Here is a 19969-nt window from a genome sequence, read left to right as displayed (position 1 = left end):
TCATACTTATTTCTAGCTACATAGTTACATCCAACATAGATGCCCCTTGCACATGATCTTAGGGCTTCCCAAACTAAACCATGTAAACCAATTAACCCCACATGGGGTCATGACCCCTAATTTGGGAACCCCTGAGATAATGTGAAAAGGGCACTGTGTGGCCAAAAGTATGTGGACACCTGACCAACACACCCTGATGTGAGGGTAATTGGTTGTTCAGTTCAGTTCAATTCAATTTTATTTGTATAGCGCTTTTTAGAATGGACATTGTCTCAAAGCAGCTTTACAGAAACATAAGCCACGGGATACGGATTTTAAATGTGTGAATTTATCCGAATTGAGCGAGCCGGTGGTGAGGGAAAAACTCCCTAAGAAATGTTGTTGTCTGCGTTGTGTGTTTACTTTTAACCAAATAAAAAGGCGGAAGGCAATTGGGCCGACTCTTCATTTACTCTGACAAAGAGATAATACAGTCTTATACAGTGTGTGCATTCTCCCTCAACATTTCTGTGAAATAAATTTCAAGTTCACTGCAGTTAACACGTGCTTCAAGTTCAGCGGGGAGACCCCAATTGATTTCTAGTCCTTCCCTTAACCACTCATCCACAGCTACTGAAAATACCTGTCTCTGCGTGGGCCAATGTCTAAACCTGCTTCACTGTGCGTCTGTTCAGAATTGTCTACAATGACTAGTTTTCACCCATCATCTGGCAAACAGAAATTCAGACCTACTCTTCAGCATTCGAACCTCTGCTGGGAAACCTGAAAGGATTTTTTTTCCATTTCTGAACATGTTTCACTGGGAGTCAGTTCAGAAGTTCTAGGCTTCTGTTGGGACCATGACCCTGATGAGGTTACCTGGGCTGACCTGTGAACAACTTCTTTTGCATATTCGGTGTAGAAAGCCATTAGCCCTCCCACTGCCCACTCTTGATCCAAAACAATAGGCACATGCACTCTTAGATGTCTATTTAATCGTCCATATCAACGGAGCACATGAAAGTGTTTGTGGTTGATGTATACTCAAGACTTAACAGAATCACCTCAAATGACCGAAGTGGTTCGTCACATAAATCACCGTATTTATATTTAATGTACATCATGAAACACATACTACTTAGATATTTTTGTAGGGGAACTTGTGCTGAAGACTAAAAAGTCATGTGACTTTGAAAATAGTGCTTACATTTGTTCAAATTGACAACAATATCAGAGCGTGCCAAAATCATCAGTGTCTGAAAATACCTGGGGTCCCCCAGAGTAAACTGAGACAGAATCCTTTCCTCCAAAGATCAGAGCACTGTGCACGGTGATGTATTTACCTCTGTTTCAGGTCTGCGTGTGTATTTATTAAAGCACGTCTGTAGTGTCAGGATGGCCGAGCGGTCTAAGGCTCCACACTCCAGGTTTAGACCTTTTCCCTGGTAAAAGGAGGATTCTGGTCTCTAAATGGAAGCTTGAGTTCAAATCCCTCTTCTGACATTAATTTTTTAAATGAAAACACCATTAAGATAATGGCTTTTAATTCTTATGAATAGGTTGTCAGATATGGAGCGGGTGGAATTTTGGCCCACTCTCCTTTGCAAAAGTGCTTTGGTTCAGACACATTGGAGGGTTTTGGAGCATGAACTGCCTGTTTAAGGTCCTGCCTCAGCATCTCAGTTGGTTCAAGTCAGGACTTTGACTAGACCACTCCAAAACTTTAATCTCAGAGGTGGACTTACTCCTGTGCTTTGGATCATTGTCTTGCTGCATCATGCAGTTCTGCTTGTACTTCAACTTAGGGATTGAAGACTGGAGATTCTCCTTTAGGATTTTCTGATAGAGAGCAGAATTCATGTTTTCCTTGACTATTGCCGAGGCCCTGAAGCAGCAGAGCATCCCCACAAGTGCCACCTCCATGCTTGACTGTAGGTATGATGTTCTTTTTGTGGAATTCTGTGTTTGGTTTACGCCAGATGTAACGGGACTCCTGTTGTTTAAAGAAACATACCCGGATTAGGAAATGCTTCACAGTTTGTCAAATTTCAGTCGTAGTCGGCAGGATTTGAACCTGTGTGGGGAGACCCTAATGGATTTCTAGTGCATCGCCAAGTCCATAGGGAACATTCTGTGAAATGTTCAACCCTGGAGGTGTGTGCTATCAAAAGTCTTGCATATGTTAGTAGTTTTGTTTTGTGTCATAAAGATGGTTTTAAGATATTGTCGAATCTCAGTAAGAAAAACATCAAACATAGACTACATGTATAGACTACAAACAAAACTTCTTTCCAGTGTAAACAGAAATAAACTTCAATATATTGTTATTAATTTGAACAGACTTTTCCATACGAGCTCAGAACCTAAATAAATGCTCTCTGGCTGTTTACACAGTTAACATTCTGTATTAATATCTCTTCTAAATTTCTTGATATAAACATTGACTGGGTCGACACGATGAATTATCAGAAGTGATCTTTATCTGCTGTTTCTGCTGTCAGTGTTGAGTGGAACAGGTCATATCCTGTCTCTCTAAAACTCCTCCCATTAAGGAAGTACAGAGTCCGAGACGACTGCAGTCCTTTTGCAGTGTTCTGCTCTGGTGAGTTTAGTTTTATTCTCGGTTTATGGAGAATTCTGAGTCTCATTTTCAGCTCTGTGAAAGGAAGTGATTACTAACTGGACCTGCAAACTCGTATATTAACTTTAAACAAACCTGAAATCAGGGTGTGATTACTTTTGATCAAAGTGAAAGTGAATCTGAACATTCGGACCGGAGAGAACAACAGCAGCAGCAGAATAAAATGGCTTCTAAGTTTTCAGAGGAGGAGTTCTCTTGTCCTGTGTGCTGTGAAATCTTCACGGATCCTGTTCTCCTGCGCTGCAGTCACAGTGTGTGTAAAGTGTGTTTGCAGAAGTTCTGGGAGAACAAAGGATCCAGAGAATGTCCTGTTTGTAGGAGGAAGTCGTCTATGGAGGATCCTCCCATATGTCTGGCCTTAAAGAACCTGTGTGAGACTTTCTTACAGGAGAGAAGTCAGAGATCTTCATCAGCGTCTGAAACAGTCTGCAGTCTGCACAGTGAGAAACTCAAACTCTTCTGTCTGGATGATCAACAGCCGGTGTGTTGGGTGTGTCGGGATTCAAAAATACACACCAACCATAAATTCTGCCCCATTGATGAGGCATTAACAGACTGTAAGGTAAATAAAACGTTCCTGTAAAAGGTACATGTAAAAAAGAGTTTATTCTACATATCAATATCTACAGGTTCAATATAAACACAGTGTAATAATTCAATAATAAATGATAATTGCCTTGTGATAAATTTAGTAAATAATAACAAATGTGAGTCTGCTATTCCATCATCTTCAGATTTTCAGCATCTGAAGTGTCTCCTGTATAAACAGGAGCAGATCTTCCATGTTAGACTAAAGCAGTGTACACCAATAAACCCACATCCTATAAGTCTACACTTTTCATTGTTTCTTCTGTACTTGGTGCATTTGAAAAGCTCTAATGAGTGCTTGTAAGAGAGAATACAGCTATTACTAAACACAGAGTCTCCATGCAGTGTGTTGATTTGTTCCAGGAGGAGCTGAAAACTGCTCTGAAGCCCCTACAGGAGAAACTGAAGATCTTTAAAGACTGTAAACTGCACTGGAGTCAGACTGCAGAACATATAAAGGTTAGAATCAATAAGATGGGTTTGATATTAGAATGATATTTTGCATCACTGCAGAATCAGTTCTATTTCATTTGATTTCCTCTTCACTGCAGATTCAGGCCCAACACACAGAGCAGCAGATTAAGGAGGAGTTTGAGAAACTTCACCAGGTTCTACGAGATGAAGAGGCAGCCAGGATAGCTGCACTGAGAGAGGAAGAGGAGCAGAAGAGTCAGATGATGAAGGAGAAGATTGAGAAGCTGAGCAGAGACATATCATCTCTTTCAGACACAATCAGAGGCGTAGAAGAGGAGATGAGAGCCGAAGACGTCTCGTTCTTACAAGTGAGGATCATTTAGTCAGTGTTTATACTGTGAGAAAGTAAAACTTCTTTCCATCATCAGAAACGTCACATTTCAGTGGTGTAAAAATGTCAATCAGATCCACTGATGTTTGCTTTGTTGTTTTACAGAACTACGAGGCCACAGTGAGAAGGTGAGTGATGTGCTTCCTGTCTCTCTCGTTCTCTGTGTTTCTGACTCCAAACCCACAGCAGCACTGACTCCTGAATGTTTTTGCAGAGCTCAGTGCACACTGCAGCATCCAGAGGAGCTTTCAGGAACACTAATCCATGTGGCAAAACATCTGGACAACCTGAAGTTCAGAGTCTGGGAGAAGATGCAGGACGCGGTCCAATACAGTAAGAATCTTCCTTCCTTCCTTTCTTTCTTTATTTCTGTTTCTCTGCCTTTGTTAATTACATTAAAGTGGTCTTTATAGTGATGTTTCATTTGTGTAATGTTTTGGAATTGTTGTTGTTGTTGTTGTTATTATTATTATTATTATTATTATTATTATTATTACACACATATGTGGTGACCTTTTGAACTGATGTAATGTAATATAAGGGAACTTTTATTTTGAAAGGCTTCTGATGCGTCAGACTGTTCAGTGGTTGAAGCGCGAATGTAAAAATGGATTAAAAAAGTTTTAGATTTACAATTCTTTTAAAGATTGTTTACATTTGTAATTTAAATACACCCGGTTATATATGTTTATTCATTAATATTGTAATCACAGTTATCATCTCTTTGGATTAGGCTAATGTTAGCTAGTTCCATACTAACGTAATGCTTAAGTTAGCTTAGCTTATGTGTGTGTGTGTGTGTGTGTGTGTGTGTGTGTGTGTGTGTGTGTGTGTGTGTGTGTGTGTGTGTGTGTTTTCAGCACCTGTAACTCTGGACCCCAACACTGCTCATCCTAAACTCATTGTATCTGATGATCTGACCAGTGTGAGAGTCAGTGGTGAGAAACAGAAGCTTCCTGATAATCCAGAGAGATTTGATTATCGTTGCTGTATCCTGGGCTCTGAGGTCTTTAACTCAGGGACACACTGCTGGGACGTTGAAGTAGGAGACTGTACAGTGTGGTATGTGGGTGTGATGACAGAATCTGCTCAGAGGAAGGGAAAGATATTCTCCAGAAGTGGAATCTGGTATGTGTGGTATTATGGTGGTAAATATGGAACATGTTCTACACCACAGTCACCCACTCTCCTCTCAGTAACACAGAATCTCCAGAGGATCAGAGTGCAGCTGGACTGGAACAGAGGAAAGCTGTCGTTCTCTGACCCTCTCACTAACACACACATACACACTTTCACACACACATTTACTGATAAATTACTGCCATTTATAAGAGTTACTTGTAATAAATCTCCTGTAAAGATCCTCCCACTTCAGTGCTCTGTAAGAGTGAATCAGATCAGTTAGAGCTGATATTGTTTTATTCCAATTCATTAATGAAATATTGCTGATGAAAAGATTCATGTTCTCTGTGAAAGTCTGTTTTTACTGAACACTTCATTGTGGAATTTATTTTGAAGTGTTATATTATTATTTCGACTCACCTTAACAATTACATCAAAATAATAAGATAATATCTGGAATATTAATATATCTTGAAATTCCAAGTTATTAAATGAAATTTTTAAAGTGAAAATAACGACCTACTGTGTTGAAATAATGAATTATTAAATAAAAATAATGTGATAAAGTTCAAATAACTCCATAGTACATTTTCCCCACAATGTTCAGTTCAGGGCTTCCAGAAACAAATAAACCACAGAATGATGTGTAAATGTAGATCTCTATGAGTTAGATTATTACATTTTATTCCTGAATTTAAATCACTGTAAATAAACTGAGGCTTTGAAGACTGGTGTCTTTACTGTATTTGTATTGTTAGCGCTATGCTGTTAATCCTGGGTGAAATGTTTAGCTGGATGTGTGTGTTGTGTGAAACTGTGCAGTGGAGGAGAATTCAAATTGAGCTCTAAGTTTCCCTCCACCAGCAGTTTGTACTTGTGTAAAGATCAGATGGATCTGTACGTTAATCCTGCATTAGGTGCCGATTCACAATTTAAAATGCGATTCAGAATGAAATGAAATCACTTTGTTCACAGTGAGAATGTGGGGCGGATGTGGAAGAGAGAGTGGTGGGGAGAGAGTCAGACATTAAAGGGGCTAAAAACAACAATTTTATAATAATACCGTTCTCTAGAGTCATTTAACCACACGTTCTGTTCAAGTGTCATGTTATTCATCCATATTTCCACAGAGATCATCCAAGAATTAAATCATCTCCAACCCTCAAAAACACAAATGACATCCTGAGGAGATCCACAACTCCTCTTAATGTGTGTATTTATCAGCATTTATCTGAAAGCTACATTCTGAACTACTACTACACTCAGCACAGAACCTCACATATAAATAAGTTCCCTCTCATTTAAACTTCTCCAGTGTTGAGTGTTTTCATCTTTAATTTACTGCATACGTACAAAATACATTTTAGAATCCTAACTTCATTCATTTAATATTCACACATGGGGGTTTTTAGAGGGAATAAAATCCTGTCAGAAGTGGGATTCGAACCCACGCCTCCATTTAGAGACCAGAATCCTCCTTTAACCAGGGAGAAGGTCTGAACCTTGAGTCCGGCGCCTTAGACCGCTCGGCCACCCTGACACTACAGCTGTGTGTTCCCTCCCTTTTTTCCACCTGTTTACAAACATACTCATTAGACTTGCTGACCTGAAACAGAGTGAATACATCACAGTGCACAATACTCTGACCTTTGGAGAAAAGGATTCTGTCCCAGTTTTTAATAAGATCTTCAATAACTACCATGTCAGCTTTTTAAATGTTTAGAGAAGAGGGTTATCACTGCTTGTGTTTTTACATTTTTTTAAACCATTTCCATGGGGTGTACTTGTTTTTTCACGTGATTATAGATAGATAGATAGATCACTTTATTAATCCCAGAGGGAAATCCACATATTACAGCAGCACAGAGAGGTAGAAGTATACTAAAGTTATTTAACATTATAAATGAAGCAAATAAGAATAAATATACGTGTGTATCGACGCGCTCGCTTCGTCGGTCATCATCTTCCAGGACTGAGCCGTTATAAAAGTGAGGGTTGTTACGTTCGCATTCAGACACTGCAGCGTAGGGCGAGAACCGCGACCTCAATATACGAGATATAAACTAATTATTAAAACTACATACATTCATTACTATTTAACAATAACGCAGGAACGCCACCGAGTGTAGAGAAGTAAAGGTACATTTCTGTAATTAAAAATGAACTTGAGTAAGAGTATAAGTACGGCCAGTTAAACCTACTCTTAAGATCACATTGTTTTTGTATATAGAGTGTTACTTCCCACCTCTGGAAATACTGCAGCTGGAAAATATAATCCTTTCTTTTCTCTTTTTGTTTGTCCGGAACATCCAGAGCACATCACATTCATGCAGCACTACAGCTCTGTCCTTTGGGTCAGAGAGAGAGATAGTTTGTATATATTGTAACCTTAGTTTTGACAGGTATAGGTCAAAGGTCAAAAAGATACACATTCTAACTCTCTATATCTAGATCAAAGGTCATGATCATAAACATATTTATAGTTATGTTAAATCTGGATCACATCCATTCGTTACCATACATGGTCCGGTCATGTGTTTTCCACCCACACACGTTGCACACATGTTCTTTCTAACACTCTGTGGTAGGTCATAAGGAGACTTTAATCTTTTGATGGACTCAGTCCTTGATCATAGTGTTACAAAAGTGCGTACGCCCCCTAGAGCAACAGTGACGCTTCACAGGATGTGTAAAAATCTTGGTCTTGCAGATATCTGGAGACTTTTCAACCCATCTGGTAGGGACTATACATATTTTTCATCAGTCCATAAGATTTATTCTAGAATAGATTTTTTTTGATATCCAAATCGCTCATTTCATCTGTTGCCGATTGTTCAATCGGAAAGATTCTAGTCTCACGCCCTGGTGAGTTTAGAGGTGTGGCCACAAACGGAGAAGAAGAAATCATTTAGTTGGCTCTTTAATGTATCCCTTTTACAAAATCCTGATTTCCAACAAATGTTAAAGACTGAACTTGATGTTTATATGGAGACCAACTGGTCCTCGGTATCCTCTGTGGGCGTGGCGTGGGAGGCACTTAAGGCGGTTCTTAGGGGTCGGATCATACAGTATGCCTCATTCATTAAAAAATCCAAAGCACGAGAACTCGTGGCCCACTGGAAGTTTGTTTTGTGATGATAGTGACACCTACAGGTTAAACTAGTGAGCTGCATTTAATTGAAGTTACTGTGGTCATGTGATTAGCCTAACTAATAGCAGTGCTAACATGTGCATGCAGTTTTTTGGTGCTACGCTGTACACGGAGTTAGGTGCTGAAGAAGAGAATAATTAAACAGTAAAGCGTTGCAGCTACTCCTAGATTTCTGGTCGGAAGGCACACACGGTATGTTGGATTGTGATGTTGTGCGTTTCATGTTTGTCTCGTAATGTAATAGTGCAATGTTTCCTGTGGCCATTAATGCTAGTTTAATACGTGAGCAAGATGAATGAATACTCAGGGACTCTTAAGAACATGATTATGTACAATATGCTCATGTGAGAATGTTATGCACTTTATTTCAGTTTTTCACGGTGTTTGATGGTGATTGACGGTGATTGACGGTGTTTGATGGTGTTTTATGGTGTTTTACAGTGTTTGATGGTGATTGATGGTGATTGACGGTGATTGACGGTGACTGATGGTGTTTGACGGTGACTGATGGTGTTTGATGGTGATTGACGGTGATTGACGGTGATTGACGGTGACTGATGGTGTTTGATGGTGATTGACGGTGATTGACGGTGATTGACGGTGACTGATGGTGTTTGATGGTGTTTGATGGTGTTTGATGGTGATTGATGGTGTTTGATGGTGATTGATGGTGTTTGATGGTGTTTGATGGTGTTTGACGGTGATTGAATGCGCTTAAGTTGTGAAGGAATGCAATAAAAGAAACAACAAACATCAGTTGAAGTGTACGTTTTAATCTGACCAGAAGAGTAAGTTTGGGAGCAGCTACACATGGGCAGAAAGTCTTTACGTATACGGGCCAAAGTACGTTCCAAAAAATAAAGCTGTGCTTCTACTAAATTTTATAACGGGCCGAGCCAAGCTCGCTATCTGGCTTTCAAGAAAAAACAAAATGCAGGGAGGAGGCACTCAGGAGATATCTCCCTCTATCTATCTATCTATCTATCTATCTACCTGTCTAGCTCTCTCTCTCTATCTAGCTCTCTCTATCTTTCTAGCTCTATCTCTCTAGCTATCTATCTAGCTCTCTCTCTCAATCTCTCTATCTATCTAGCTCTCTCTCTAGCTCTCTCCATCTAGCTCTCTCTCCATCTAGCTCTCTCTCCATCTAGCTCTCTCTCCATCTAGCTCTCTCTATCTTTCTAGCTCTATCTCTCTAGCTAGCTCTCTCTCTATCTATCTGTCTAGCTCTCTATCTCTCAATTTCGCTATCTTTCTAGCTCTATCTTGCTCTCTCTCTAGCTCTCTCTAGCTCTCTCACTCGCTCTCTATCTCTCTATCTTGCTCTCTCTCTAGCTCTCTCTCTCTAGCGCTCTCTCTTTCTCCATATAGCTCTCTCTCTATCTCTACCTATCTCTCTCTCCCTAGCTCTCTCTCTCACTCTCTCTCTCTATCTCTCTATCTTTCTAGCTCTCTCTCTATCTATCTAGCTCTCTATCTCTCTCTCTATCTAGCTCTTTATCTTTCTAGCTCTCTCTCTCGCTCTCTATCTCTCTATCTTTCTAGCTCTATCTATCTAGCTCTCTCTCTCTAGCTCTCTTTCTCTCTCTAGTGCTCTCTCTCTCTATCTAGCTCTCTCTCCATCTAGCTCTCTCTATCTCTCTATCTTTCTAGCTCTATCTATCTCTCTCTCTCTCTCTCTCTCTCTAGCTCTCTTTCTCTCTCTAGTGCTCTCTCTCTATCTAGCTCTCTCTCTATCTCTCTATCTTTCTAGCTCTCTCACTCTATCCCTCTATCTTTCTAGCTCTCTCACTCTATCTCTCTATCTTTCTAGCTCTATCTATCTAGCGCTCTCTCTCTCTCTCTAGCTCTCTTTCTCTCTCTAGTGCTCTCTCTCTATCTAGCTCTCTCTCTATCTCTCTATCTTTCTAGCTCTCTCACTCTATCCCTCTATCTTTCTAGCTCTCTCACTCTATCTCTCTATCTTTCTAGCTCTATCTATCTAGCGCTCTCTCTCTCTCTAGCTCTCTTTCTCTCTAGATCTAGCTCTCTCTATCTATCTAGCTCTCTCTCTCTCTCTAGCTCTCTTTCTCTCTCTAGTGCTCTCTCTCTCTCTCTAGCTCTCTTTCTCTCTCTAGCTCTCTCTCTCAATCTAGCTCTCTCTCTCAATCTCTCTATCTAGCTCTCTCTCTCTCTCAATCTCTCTAGCTCTATCTATCTATCTCTCTCTCTATCTCTCTCTCTCTCTCTCTCTATCTAGCTCTCTTTCTCTCTCTAGTGCTCTCTCTCTCTCTATCTAGCTCTCTCTCTATCTATCTATCTGTCTAGCTCTCTCTCTAGCTCTCTCTCTCTCTAGCTCTCTCTCTCTCAATCTCGCTATCTTTCTAGCTCTATCTTGCTCTCTCTCTCTAGCTCTCACTCACTCTCTATCTCTCTATCTTGCCCTCTCTAGCTCTCTCTCTCTAGCGCTCTCTCTTTCTCCATATAGCTCTCTCTCTATCTCTACCTATCTCTCTCTCCCTAGCTCTCTCTCTCTAGCTCTCTCTCTCACTCGCTCTCTCTCTCTCTCTCTCTCTAGCTCTCTCTCTCTATCTCTCTATCTGTCTAGCTCTCTCTCTCTCTCTCTCTCCATCTGTCTAGCTCTATCTCTCTCTAGCTCTCTCTCTATCTATCTAGCTCTCTATCTCTCTCTCTATCTCTCTATCTAGCTCTCTCTCTATTTCTCTATCTTTCTAGCTCTCTCTCTCGCTCTCTCTCTATCTCTCTATCTATCTAGCTCTATCTATCTAGCTCTCTCTCTCTCTCTAGCTCTCTTTCTCTCTCTCTCTCTCTCTCTCTCTCTAGTGCTCTCTCTCTCTCTCTCTCTCTCTCTCTCTCTCTCTCTCTCTCTCTCTCTCTGGTGTATGCTGGGAGTGGGTGTGGTTAGCGCGAGAGCTGCGTGTGTGAGAGCATTTGTCCTTCCTTGGACGCTTTATTCTTTAATCTACTTTCTCTATTATTTCTCTTTGTTGTGAGCGAGTGTGCGCGGTGAGGTTTGTAAGTTATCTGATCCTTTTTTTTTCTTAAGGTGGTGTGTGTGTGTGTGTGTGTGTGTGTGTGTGTGTGTGTGTGTGTGTGTGTGTGTGTGTGTGTGTGTGTGTGTGTGTTTGGTGGAGTCGGCGGCTGCCGGCGTGGCCGGTCGGCATGGCGGCAGGTGAAAAGTTTAGCTTTCACAAACTGACTCGCAGACACGCCGTTAAACTGTCCCCACCTGACGGAGCTCGGTGGAGGAGTGTTATTAAACTGTCCCCCCCTGACGGTGCTCGGTGGAGGAGTGATATTAAACTGTCCCCACCTGACGGGTGCTCGGTGGAGGAGTGTTATTAAACTGTCCCCACCTGACGGAGCTCGGTGGAGGAGTGTTATTAAACTGTCCCCACCTGACGGAGCTCGGTGGAGGAGTGTTATTAAACTGTCCCCACCTGACGGAGCTCGGTGGAGGAGTGTTATTAAACTGTCTCCACCTGACGGGTGCTCGGTGGAGGAGTGTTATTAAACTGTCCCCACCTGACGGTGCTCGGTGGAGGAGTGATATTAAACTGTCCCCACCTGACGGAGCTCGGTGGAGGAGTGTTATTAAACTGTCCCCACCTGACGGAGCTCGGTGCAGGAGTGTTATTAAACTGTCCCCACCTGACGGGTGCTCGGTGGAGGAGTGTTATTAAACTGTCCCCACCTGACGGAGCTCGGTGGAGGAGTGTTATTAAACTGTCCCCACCTGACGGAGCTCGGTGGAGGAGTGTTATTAAACTGTCCCCACCTGACGGGTGCTCGGTGGAGGAGTGTTATTAAACTGTCCCCACCTGACGGAGCTCGGTGGAGGAGTGTTATTAAACTGTCCCCACCTGACGGGTGCTCGGTGGAGGAGTGTTATTAAACTGTCCCCACCTGACGGAGCTCGGTGGAGGAGTGTTATTAAACTGTCCCCACCTGACGGAGCTCGGTGGAGGAGTGTCATTAAACTGTCCCCACCTGACGGAGCTCGGTGGAGGAGTGTTATTAAACTGTCTCCACCTGACGGAGCTCGGTGGAGGAGTGTTATTAAACTGTCTCCACCTGACGGGTGCTCGGTGGAGGAGTGTTATTAAACTGTCTCCACCTGACGGAGCTCGGTGGAGGAGTGTTATTAAACTGTCCCCACCTGACGGAGCTCGGTGGAGGAGTGTTATTAAACTGTCTCCACCTGACGGGAGCTCGGTGGAGGAGTGTTATTAAACTGTCTCCACCTGACGGGAGCTCGGTGGAGGAGTGTTATTAAACTGTCTCCACCTGACGGAGCTCGGTGGAGGAGTGTTATTAAACTGTCTCCACCTGACGGAGCTCGGTGGAGGAGTGATATTAAACTGTCTCCACCTGACGGAGCTCGGTGGAGGAGTGTTATTAAACTGTCCCCACCTGACGGAGCTCGGTGGAGGAGTGATATTAAACTGTCTCCACCTGACGGAGCTCGGTGGAGGAGTGTCATTAAACTGTCCCCACCTGACGGAGCTCGGTGGAGGAGTGTTATTAAACTGTCCCCACCTGACGGAGCTCGGTGGAGGAGTGATATTAAACTGTCCCCACCTGACGGAGCTCGGTGGAGGAGTGTTATTAAACTGTCTCCACCTGACGGAGCTCGGTGGAGGAGTGTTATTAAACTGTCTCCACCTGACGGAGCTCGGTGGAGGAGTGTTATTAAACTGTCTCCACCTGACGGAGCTCGGTGGAGGAGTGTTATTAAACTGTCTCCACCTGACGGGAGCTCGGTGGAGGAGTGTTATTAAACTGTCTCCACCTGACGGAGCTCGGTGGAGGAGTGTTATTAAACTGTCTCCACCTGACGGAGCTCGGTGGAGGAGTGATATTAAACTGTCTCCACCTGACGGAGCTCGGTGGAGGAGTGTTATTAAACTGTCCCCACCTGACGGAGCTCGGTGGAGGAGTGATATTAAACTGTCTCCACCTGACGGAGCTCGGTGGAGGAGTGTCATTAAACTGTCCCCACCTGACGGAGCTCGGTGGAGGAGTGTAGTCTAGCGGTCGGCGAGGTTGTCGGTTATGAAAGTATTAAAGCTGCGTCTAGAATGAACAGCGCGGTTGTGATCTTTCTAGATAACATGGATAAAGTAAATCAGCTACTTGTGAACGGAATAGTGATTAAAGGCTCTCACGTGTCAGTTTTGTCCCTCGTAAATCCCGCTAAAAAGGTCATGATCTCAAACGTACCCCCGTTTCTAGAAAACGAGCTTCTGGAGAAAGAGCAGGAGCGGTACGGTAAACTAGTGTCTCCGATAAAGATGATCCCTATCAGCTGTAAGTCTCCCCACCTCAAACACGTCGTGTCTTTCAGGAGGCAGGTTCATATGATTCTTAAAAAGAGCGATGAAGAACTGAACTTGGTGTTTAAGTTTAAAATCCATGACTTTGACTACACCGTGCATGTAACGTCAGAAACCATGAAGTGTTTTGGGTGTGGCGCTGTAGGACACGTGATCCGCTCGTGCCCGGAGAGAGCAGGCGAGAGCCGGCCAGCTGCTCACGCAGAGGAACCCCTGCCCGTCAGAGCCGAAAGCAGGGCCTCGGTGCCGGACGAACCGCAGGGAAGCGTGCAGGCCTCGCAGGAGGAAACCCGAGACCGTAGCGATCAGGAGAATGAGGTGACGGGGAACGTAGAGGGAGAACAGAACGAACAGGGTGGGTTAGATGTGGAGGTGAACGTTGGTCACACCGCAACCAGGGTGGCAGAGTCAGTGTTGGCTAATGAGGAGGAGGTTCACATGGACGCTGACCTCCCTAAATTATCCACCAAGAGGAAAAATCCGGAAAATAAATCAAACACTGAAAAAATTGCAAAAGTGTCAAAGATTAAATCAATGGGCTGTTCGTCTCAGTCAGAGGACGGTCTTACAAACACACAAGAGGGTGAAAGTGTGGAAAGTGATGTAGGCGGAGACTCTCAGATGGAGGTGGAGGGCGCTTACTCTTCCACTGAAATTCAGTCGTTTTTAGACAGGACAAAAGGCATGCGTTTCGTTAAAGTTGAGGATTCTTTCCCAGATTTAAAATTGTTCCTTAATTCTGTTAAAATGTTTATGAAGAACACAGAAAGCACCGATCAACCAACTTTTAGTGAACAAGACGGTTATCGTCTCAAGAAACTGATGACGAAAGTTAGAGAGAAAATGGTGAAAGATGGTTAAATGTCTCACATTCTGTTTCTCCCTATTTTGTCTCAATCTCACGTTTCTGTTCGAATGCAGTTTATCATTTGCCATGTGCGACATAAAGCTGGGATCCTTGAATATTAATGGTGCTAGAGAGGATGTGAAGAGAGCGTCCCTTTTCAGCTTGTTTAAGGCTAAGAAGCTAAATGTCATATTCCTACAAGAAACACATAGCACAGCTGATAATGAAACTGCGTGGAAGAAGGAATGGGACGGGGAAACATTCCTCAGTCATAAGAGCAGTAACAGCGGAGGGGTTGGGATCTTGTTTTCTAGAGATTTTTTACCCATCTCTTGTGTAACTGAGGAAATCATTGAGGGACGTTTGTTAAAGATACAAGCTGTATTCGAAAATGTCAAATTAAATTTGATCAATGTATACGCTCCAACTGTAGGCACAGAAAGGGTGGTCTTCTTAAACACTTTAAACACTGTTATCAGTAATTGTGGTGATGACGGATACATGTTCCTGGGTGGTGATTTTAACTGCACTGCAAACGCAGTGCTGGATAGAAACCACCCGGAGCCACATGGAGCCAGTAAGGGATGTCTGGTGGCTACTGAAGGAACCAGTGGTGCATGGGACTCGCTTCAACGTGGAGCGCGTAGCAGGACCCTCTGTGATGCAGTTGTTCATTTCCGCTGGGATTGTCACGCTTGGACATGTGGTCGAGCGATGTGGACCCGGCCTGATCAGCGCTGCAGGTCTAGCCTCTCATGTAGGAATCACTTCCACCAGGGTCTTAAGCCAACTGCTCAACACATGGAAGCGCGAGCTCACAAAAACGGAACTGTCTCTGCTGAACAACTACTGTAACGGACGCCGTCACCCAAATGCTGACGAGCCCTTCCCTGAAGTGACTCTCCTTCCTGATTTTAAAGACTGCACAGGACAGCTGTTGGAGTCCAGAGAGACCTTCACAAATAGGCTGGAAACCATGGGGGGGAAAATTATGTACTCTGTATATGTAAAAGTGTTGAATAAAGGCAAACTACGTGACAGGGTTGACACTCCTTGGAGAGCCCATTTAGGGCTCGACAGTGAAGTCAAACCTGCATGGAGAGCGCTATACAAACCACCGGTGACAAAAAGGGTTGGAGATTTACAGTGGAGAATTTTACACGGTATTGTTGCAGTGAACGCTTTTATTTCTGTGATCAACCCCAGTGTGAGAGATAACTGTCCTTTTTGCTTGCAGAGGGAAACGGTCTATCACTGCTTTTCAGAGTGCACCAGACTACACACCCTGTTTCAGCTGCTACAACAAATGTTCATGATGTTTGGGGAAAAGTTTTCCAAGCAGCTGTTTATTTTTGGGTTTAGATACAGTCAGAAGGAGAGAAGGAAAGGTCAACTGTTTAACTTCGTGCTAGGCCAAGCAAAAATGGCAATTTACCTTACTAGAAGAAACAAAGTTGAGGAGTCATCAGATTGTGACGCAAACACAGTTTTTGTCAGAATGGTAAAGGCCAGATTAAATCTCCATTTTGCTTTCTACAAAACCACAAATAATGTAGAGGAGTTCACTCATATATGGTGCCTCAAAGATGTCTTATGTTCAGTAGTGGAGAATGCTCTTATTTTTGGGACTGTGTTGGACTAAATCATGTCAATGCTTTGGGGTGTGTGTGTGTGTGTGTGTGTGTGTGTGTGTGTGTGTGTGTGTGTGTGTATATATACGCTCTGCATCAGAGCATCAAGCATGTACATAGTCCTGCTTTGATTCAATAAAGAGGTATTGAATCTCTCTCTCTCTCTCTCCATCTCTCTCTCTCTCCATCTCTCTCTCTCTCTCTCTCTCTCTCTCTCTCCATCTCAATCTCTCTCTCTCTCTCTCTCTCTCCATCTCTCTCTCTCTCTCTCTCTCTCTCTCTCTCTCTCTCTCTCTCTCTCTCTCTCCCCATCTCTATCTCTTACACTCTATCTAGCTCTCTCTCTCTCTCTCTCTCTAGCTCTCTCTTTCTCTCTCTCTCTATCTTTCTCTCTCTCTCTCTCTAGCTCTCTGTATCTCTCTCTCTCTCTATCTAGCTCTCTCTCTCTATCTAGCTCTCTCTCTCTGTCTATCTAGCTCTCTCTCTCTTTCTCTCTCTCTCTTTCTCTCTTTCTCTCTCTATCTAGCTCTCTCTATCCATCTCTCTCACTCTCAATCTCTTTCTCGCTCTATCCATATCCATATCCATCTCTCTCTCTAGCTCTCTCTCTCGCTCTCTCTATCTATCTATCTCTCTATCTAGCTCTCTCTCTGTTTCTCTCTCTCTCTCTCTCTCTCTCTCTCTCTCTCTCTCTATCTCTCTATCTATCTCTCTGCGCATGCGCGGTAGTGGAGCGAGTGTGGCGTGTTGAAGCGGTTGGTCTACAAGTCAATTTTCCAATCTCCCAACAACCAATTAAACTATCTGCATATGCGGATGACGTCACGGTCCTAATTAGAGGTGAAGGTGATGTTGAAGAGGTAAAATGCGCTCTTGAGTGCTATGGAAAGGCATTATCATATAAAGATAACTGGCTTAAAAGTGACGCTGTGTGATGTGGCAGAGTCACTGAAAGTCCATTACTTCCTGGTGGCCTGCATTGGGGAAGGGCAGGTTTTAAATATCTGGGAGTTTTTGGGGGACAAATGAGTATAGACAACAAAATTGGGAGGGCCTGCTGGAGAAAATACGTGCGCGACTGTCTCGTTGGAAATAGTTGATACCGTTGTCATACAGGGGAAGGGTGCTGGTATTTAACAACCTCATAGCCTCTTCCCTTTGGCACAGAACAATGATCCTGCAGCCTCCAGAAGATCTCGTGAGGCAAATACAGAGATTGGCTAAAGGCACCAGTGCTGTATCTACCCAGACAAGAAGGAGGATAAGGCCTAGTAGATGTTGGGTCCAGAGTGAAGACATTCAAACTCCAAGTGGCTCAGAGACTTCTCTACAGGCAGGATGTGAGCTGGGCTGGGATAGCGTGCACCTTACTGAGGAAATCAGGTAATATGGGCCTAGATTGCCACTTGCTCTTGATGGACGTAAACAAGATGGATCTTACAGGACTAACACCATTTTATAGATGGTTAATGAAAGCATGGACACTTTTGGTGTTGTCCCAGTAATAGCAGCGGGCTGTGTGTAGTGCTCTTCTGCATTATAGAACAGTTACCAATGTACTTTAATGCTTTTCCATGTCTGTTTTTTTGAGTGAGAGAGTGCGCTACGATACTCAGTGTCCACTGGTTCAGTTTGTTCTGACTTCAGTCCAAACCTGACACCTTCACATTCATCAGGCACTTGGAGATGTTTTGGGCTCAGCTGGTGCTTTGGGAAATGGTATAGACACTGGCCTATGTGCTGTTTTTGTGGGCAAGGGGTCTCACTGGGGACGCTATTTGGAATGCTATTGTGTAGCTGTGCCTTTACCATTTTGACTCTTGTCCTGGAGTCAGGATCATACTGCTGGTACTGGCAGTGTCAGGTTCTTTTAAGAACACACTTACACATGCTACGCTACTCACGGTAGGCCATTACCATTCCGTTTCTTTCCAACAAAAAACAAGCTTTTTACTGCATTAAAACTCATGTTGTGTTTCAGTAAAAGGAAATGCTGCATCCATGGAATTGTCATTGCCATGTCATTGCACATAGGATTAAAACAAATGCTCTGTTTCTACTTATGTTGCTTGTAGCATTTTAAGATATATTAAGGTGTAAGAGGCTGTGCTACACCCCGCAAAGCCAGCAGAGGGCAGCAGCAGCACACAGTGAGAGTAGCCGTGTGGGGGAACTCAGTTACCCAGATTTCTCATGGCTTATTAACCGGGACTGCCTGCATCTGCCAGGCAGGATACTTAAGGCAAGACTTTGACGCTTCTCCTTGTCATACCTTTGCAGAGGAGTGACTGGTATGGTATGTCAGGGCTTTGCATGAGGTAAGAGTGAAAGGAGAAAGAAAAGGTGTAAAAGAAAATATAAATTAGAAAAGAAACAGGATTGGAAAGTGGAGGAAAAAGAAAGATGAAAAATTAAGATCTAAGACAACTGAAAAGAATGAACTAATGTAGTTTTCATCTTTAGAATTATAAATATTGTGAATCCTGAAGATCGCCAAGTTGTGAAAGATCACTGCTATTGCTGACTTTGTGTTCCTATCTAATTATGAAGACTACGTTGTTTTGATTTTGCCACTTGTGTGTGTGGTCTTTGTTTAGTGTTCCCCACCTTTTTTCTCCTCACTCTGCACTGTACTAAGTTCTGTCCAATCAGTAGTAAGTCCACCTAGTGGCAGGGTAGAAAAGCATTTAATTCAATTTTATTTGTATGACACTCTTTACAATAGATGTTTCAAAGCTGCTCTACAAAAATATCAACACGGTATACAGATATTAAGTGTGAATCAACTGAGCAAGCTGGTGGCGAGGAAAAACTCCCTAAGATGTTTTAAGAGGAAGAAACCTTGAGAGGAACCCGACTCAGAAGGGAACCCGTCCTCATCTGGGTAACAACAGATGGTGTGAAAAAGTTCATTATGGATTCATATGAAGTCTATATGGCGTTAGGAGCAGCCGTAGTCCCAGCAGTCTGGAATTGGAGTAGGTGAGCGCTCCATCCAGAGGTAGGACATCTGAATTGTATCAGGAAGGTCTGGAGAGCAGAAAGGATCAGGATCTCTAGTATCTCCATGAAGTCGCGTGTGGCTCGACAGAACTAGAGAGAGAGAGAGAGAAGATTGGGACTGTGCTTAGCGTAACAAAGTCTAGTCAGGGTTGGCTTGAGTAAACAAATACGTTTTAAGCCTGGACTTAAACACCGAGACTGTGTCTGAGTCCCGAACACTAACAGGAAGACTGTTCCATAACTGCAGATCTGTCATGTCTGCTTTCTGCTGGGCAGCACTGCGAGCAATGCTACGGGCAATACGGCTGGATTCCCCTTCTGAAGGATCAGTGCTAAATAAAAAAAATAATATTTCACATGGATTCATATGTTTACAAATTGTGGATTCTATTAATTGTGTCGACAAGTATAAAACATGCTTACCTCGACTGACCAGCCAGCAAATCCAAGAGCTGACTAGCCCTCACTGCGTTGTCCACCTGCTTCATGCGGTAATGTTTCATTTTCACTTAGGGGTGTACTCACTTTTGTTGCCAGTGGTTTAGACATTAATGGCTGTGTGTGGAGTTATTTTGAGGGGACAGCAAATTTACACTGTTACACAAGCTGTACACTCACTACTTTACATTGTAGCACAGTGTCATTTCCTCAGTGTTGTCACATGAAGAGCTATCATCAAATATTTACAAAAATGTGAGGGGTGCACTCACTTTTGTGAGATCCTGTATATAGGATGAGAATGGTGTCCACTTGTTACTCAAATTCTTTTTCAGCAGAAGGGCTGTCCATCGTCACTGAAGACTTTTGAGTTTGTTCCTCATATAGAAGACACTTCACTCTGTTTTGTTCATATTCTTATTCTGCTC

At 43.1% G+C, this 19969-nt stretch overlaps 2 protein-coding genes and 1 non-coding gene across 3 annotated transcripts in view; 2 read left to right on the top strand and 1 right to left on the bottom strand.

Moving 5' to 3' along the window:
* The first annotated feature begins 1502 nt into the window (after positions 1–1502).
* LOC128629030 (E3 ubiquitin-protein ligase TRIM35-like) overlaps positions 1503–19969 on the top strand; it is an 88272-nt gene continuing 69805 nt past the window's right edge. Inside the window, exon 1 of the mRNA XM_053675103.1 lies at positions 1503–2133. The gene's annotated coding sequence lies outside the window, so the exon portion shown is untranslated. The remainder of the gene's footprint in view (positions 2134–19969) is intronic.
* LOC128629032 (E3 ubiquitin-protein ligase TRIM35-like) lies at positions 2143–5861 on the top strand. The gene is made up of 6 exons (XM_053675105.1): positions 2143–3182; positions 3572–3667; positions 3760–3990; positions 4119–4141; positions 4228–4346; positions 4874–5861. Exons 1-6 carry the CDS (start codon positions 2784–2786, stop codon positions 5416–5418), a joined length of 1413 nt encoding a protein of 470 aa, XP_053531080.1. The 5' UTR covers positions 2143–2783; the 3' UTR covers positions 5419–5861.
* On the bottom strand, positions 6562–6675 carry trnal-caa (transfer RNA leucine (anticodon CAA)). The gene is made up of 2 exons: positions 6638–6675; positions 6562–6607 (listed from the first exon to the last, which is right to left on the bottom strand). It is a non-coding gene; the product is annotated as a tRNA-Leu (tRNA).

This window comes from Ictalurus punctatus, chromosome 24 (assembly GCF_001660625.3).
Source record: "Ictalurus punctatus breed USDA103 chromosome 24, Coco_2.0, whole genome shotgun sequence".
Classification (NCBI taxonomy): domain Eukaryota; kingdom Metazoa; phylum Chordata; class Actinopteri; order Siluriformes; family Ictaluridae; genus Ictalurus; species Ictalurus punctatus.
Note: the sequence above shows the minus strand (reverse complement) of the source record. Positions and strands in the feature narration are given on the sequence as shown.

Coding starts and splice junctions, on each gene's coding strand:
- LOC128629032 (XM_053675105.1), top strand. CDS start 2,784: ATGGCTTCTAAGTTTTCAGAGGAGGAGTTCTCTTGTCCTGTGTGCTGT. Junction 3,668..3,759: donor AGACTGCAGAACATATAAAG/GTTAGAATCAAT, acceptor TCTTCACTGCAG/ATTCAGGCCCAACACACAGA. Junction 4,347..4,873: donor GCAGGACGCGGTCCAATACA/GTAAGAATCTTC, acceptor GTGTGTTTTCAG/CACCTGTAACTCTGGACCCC.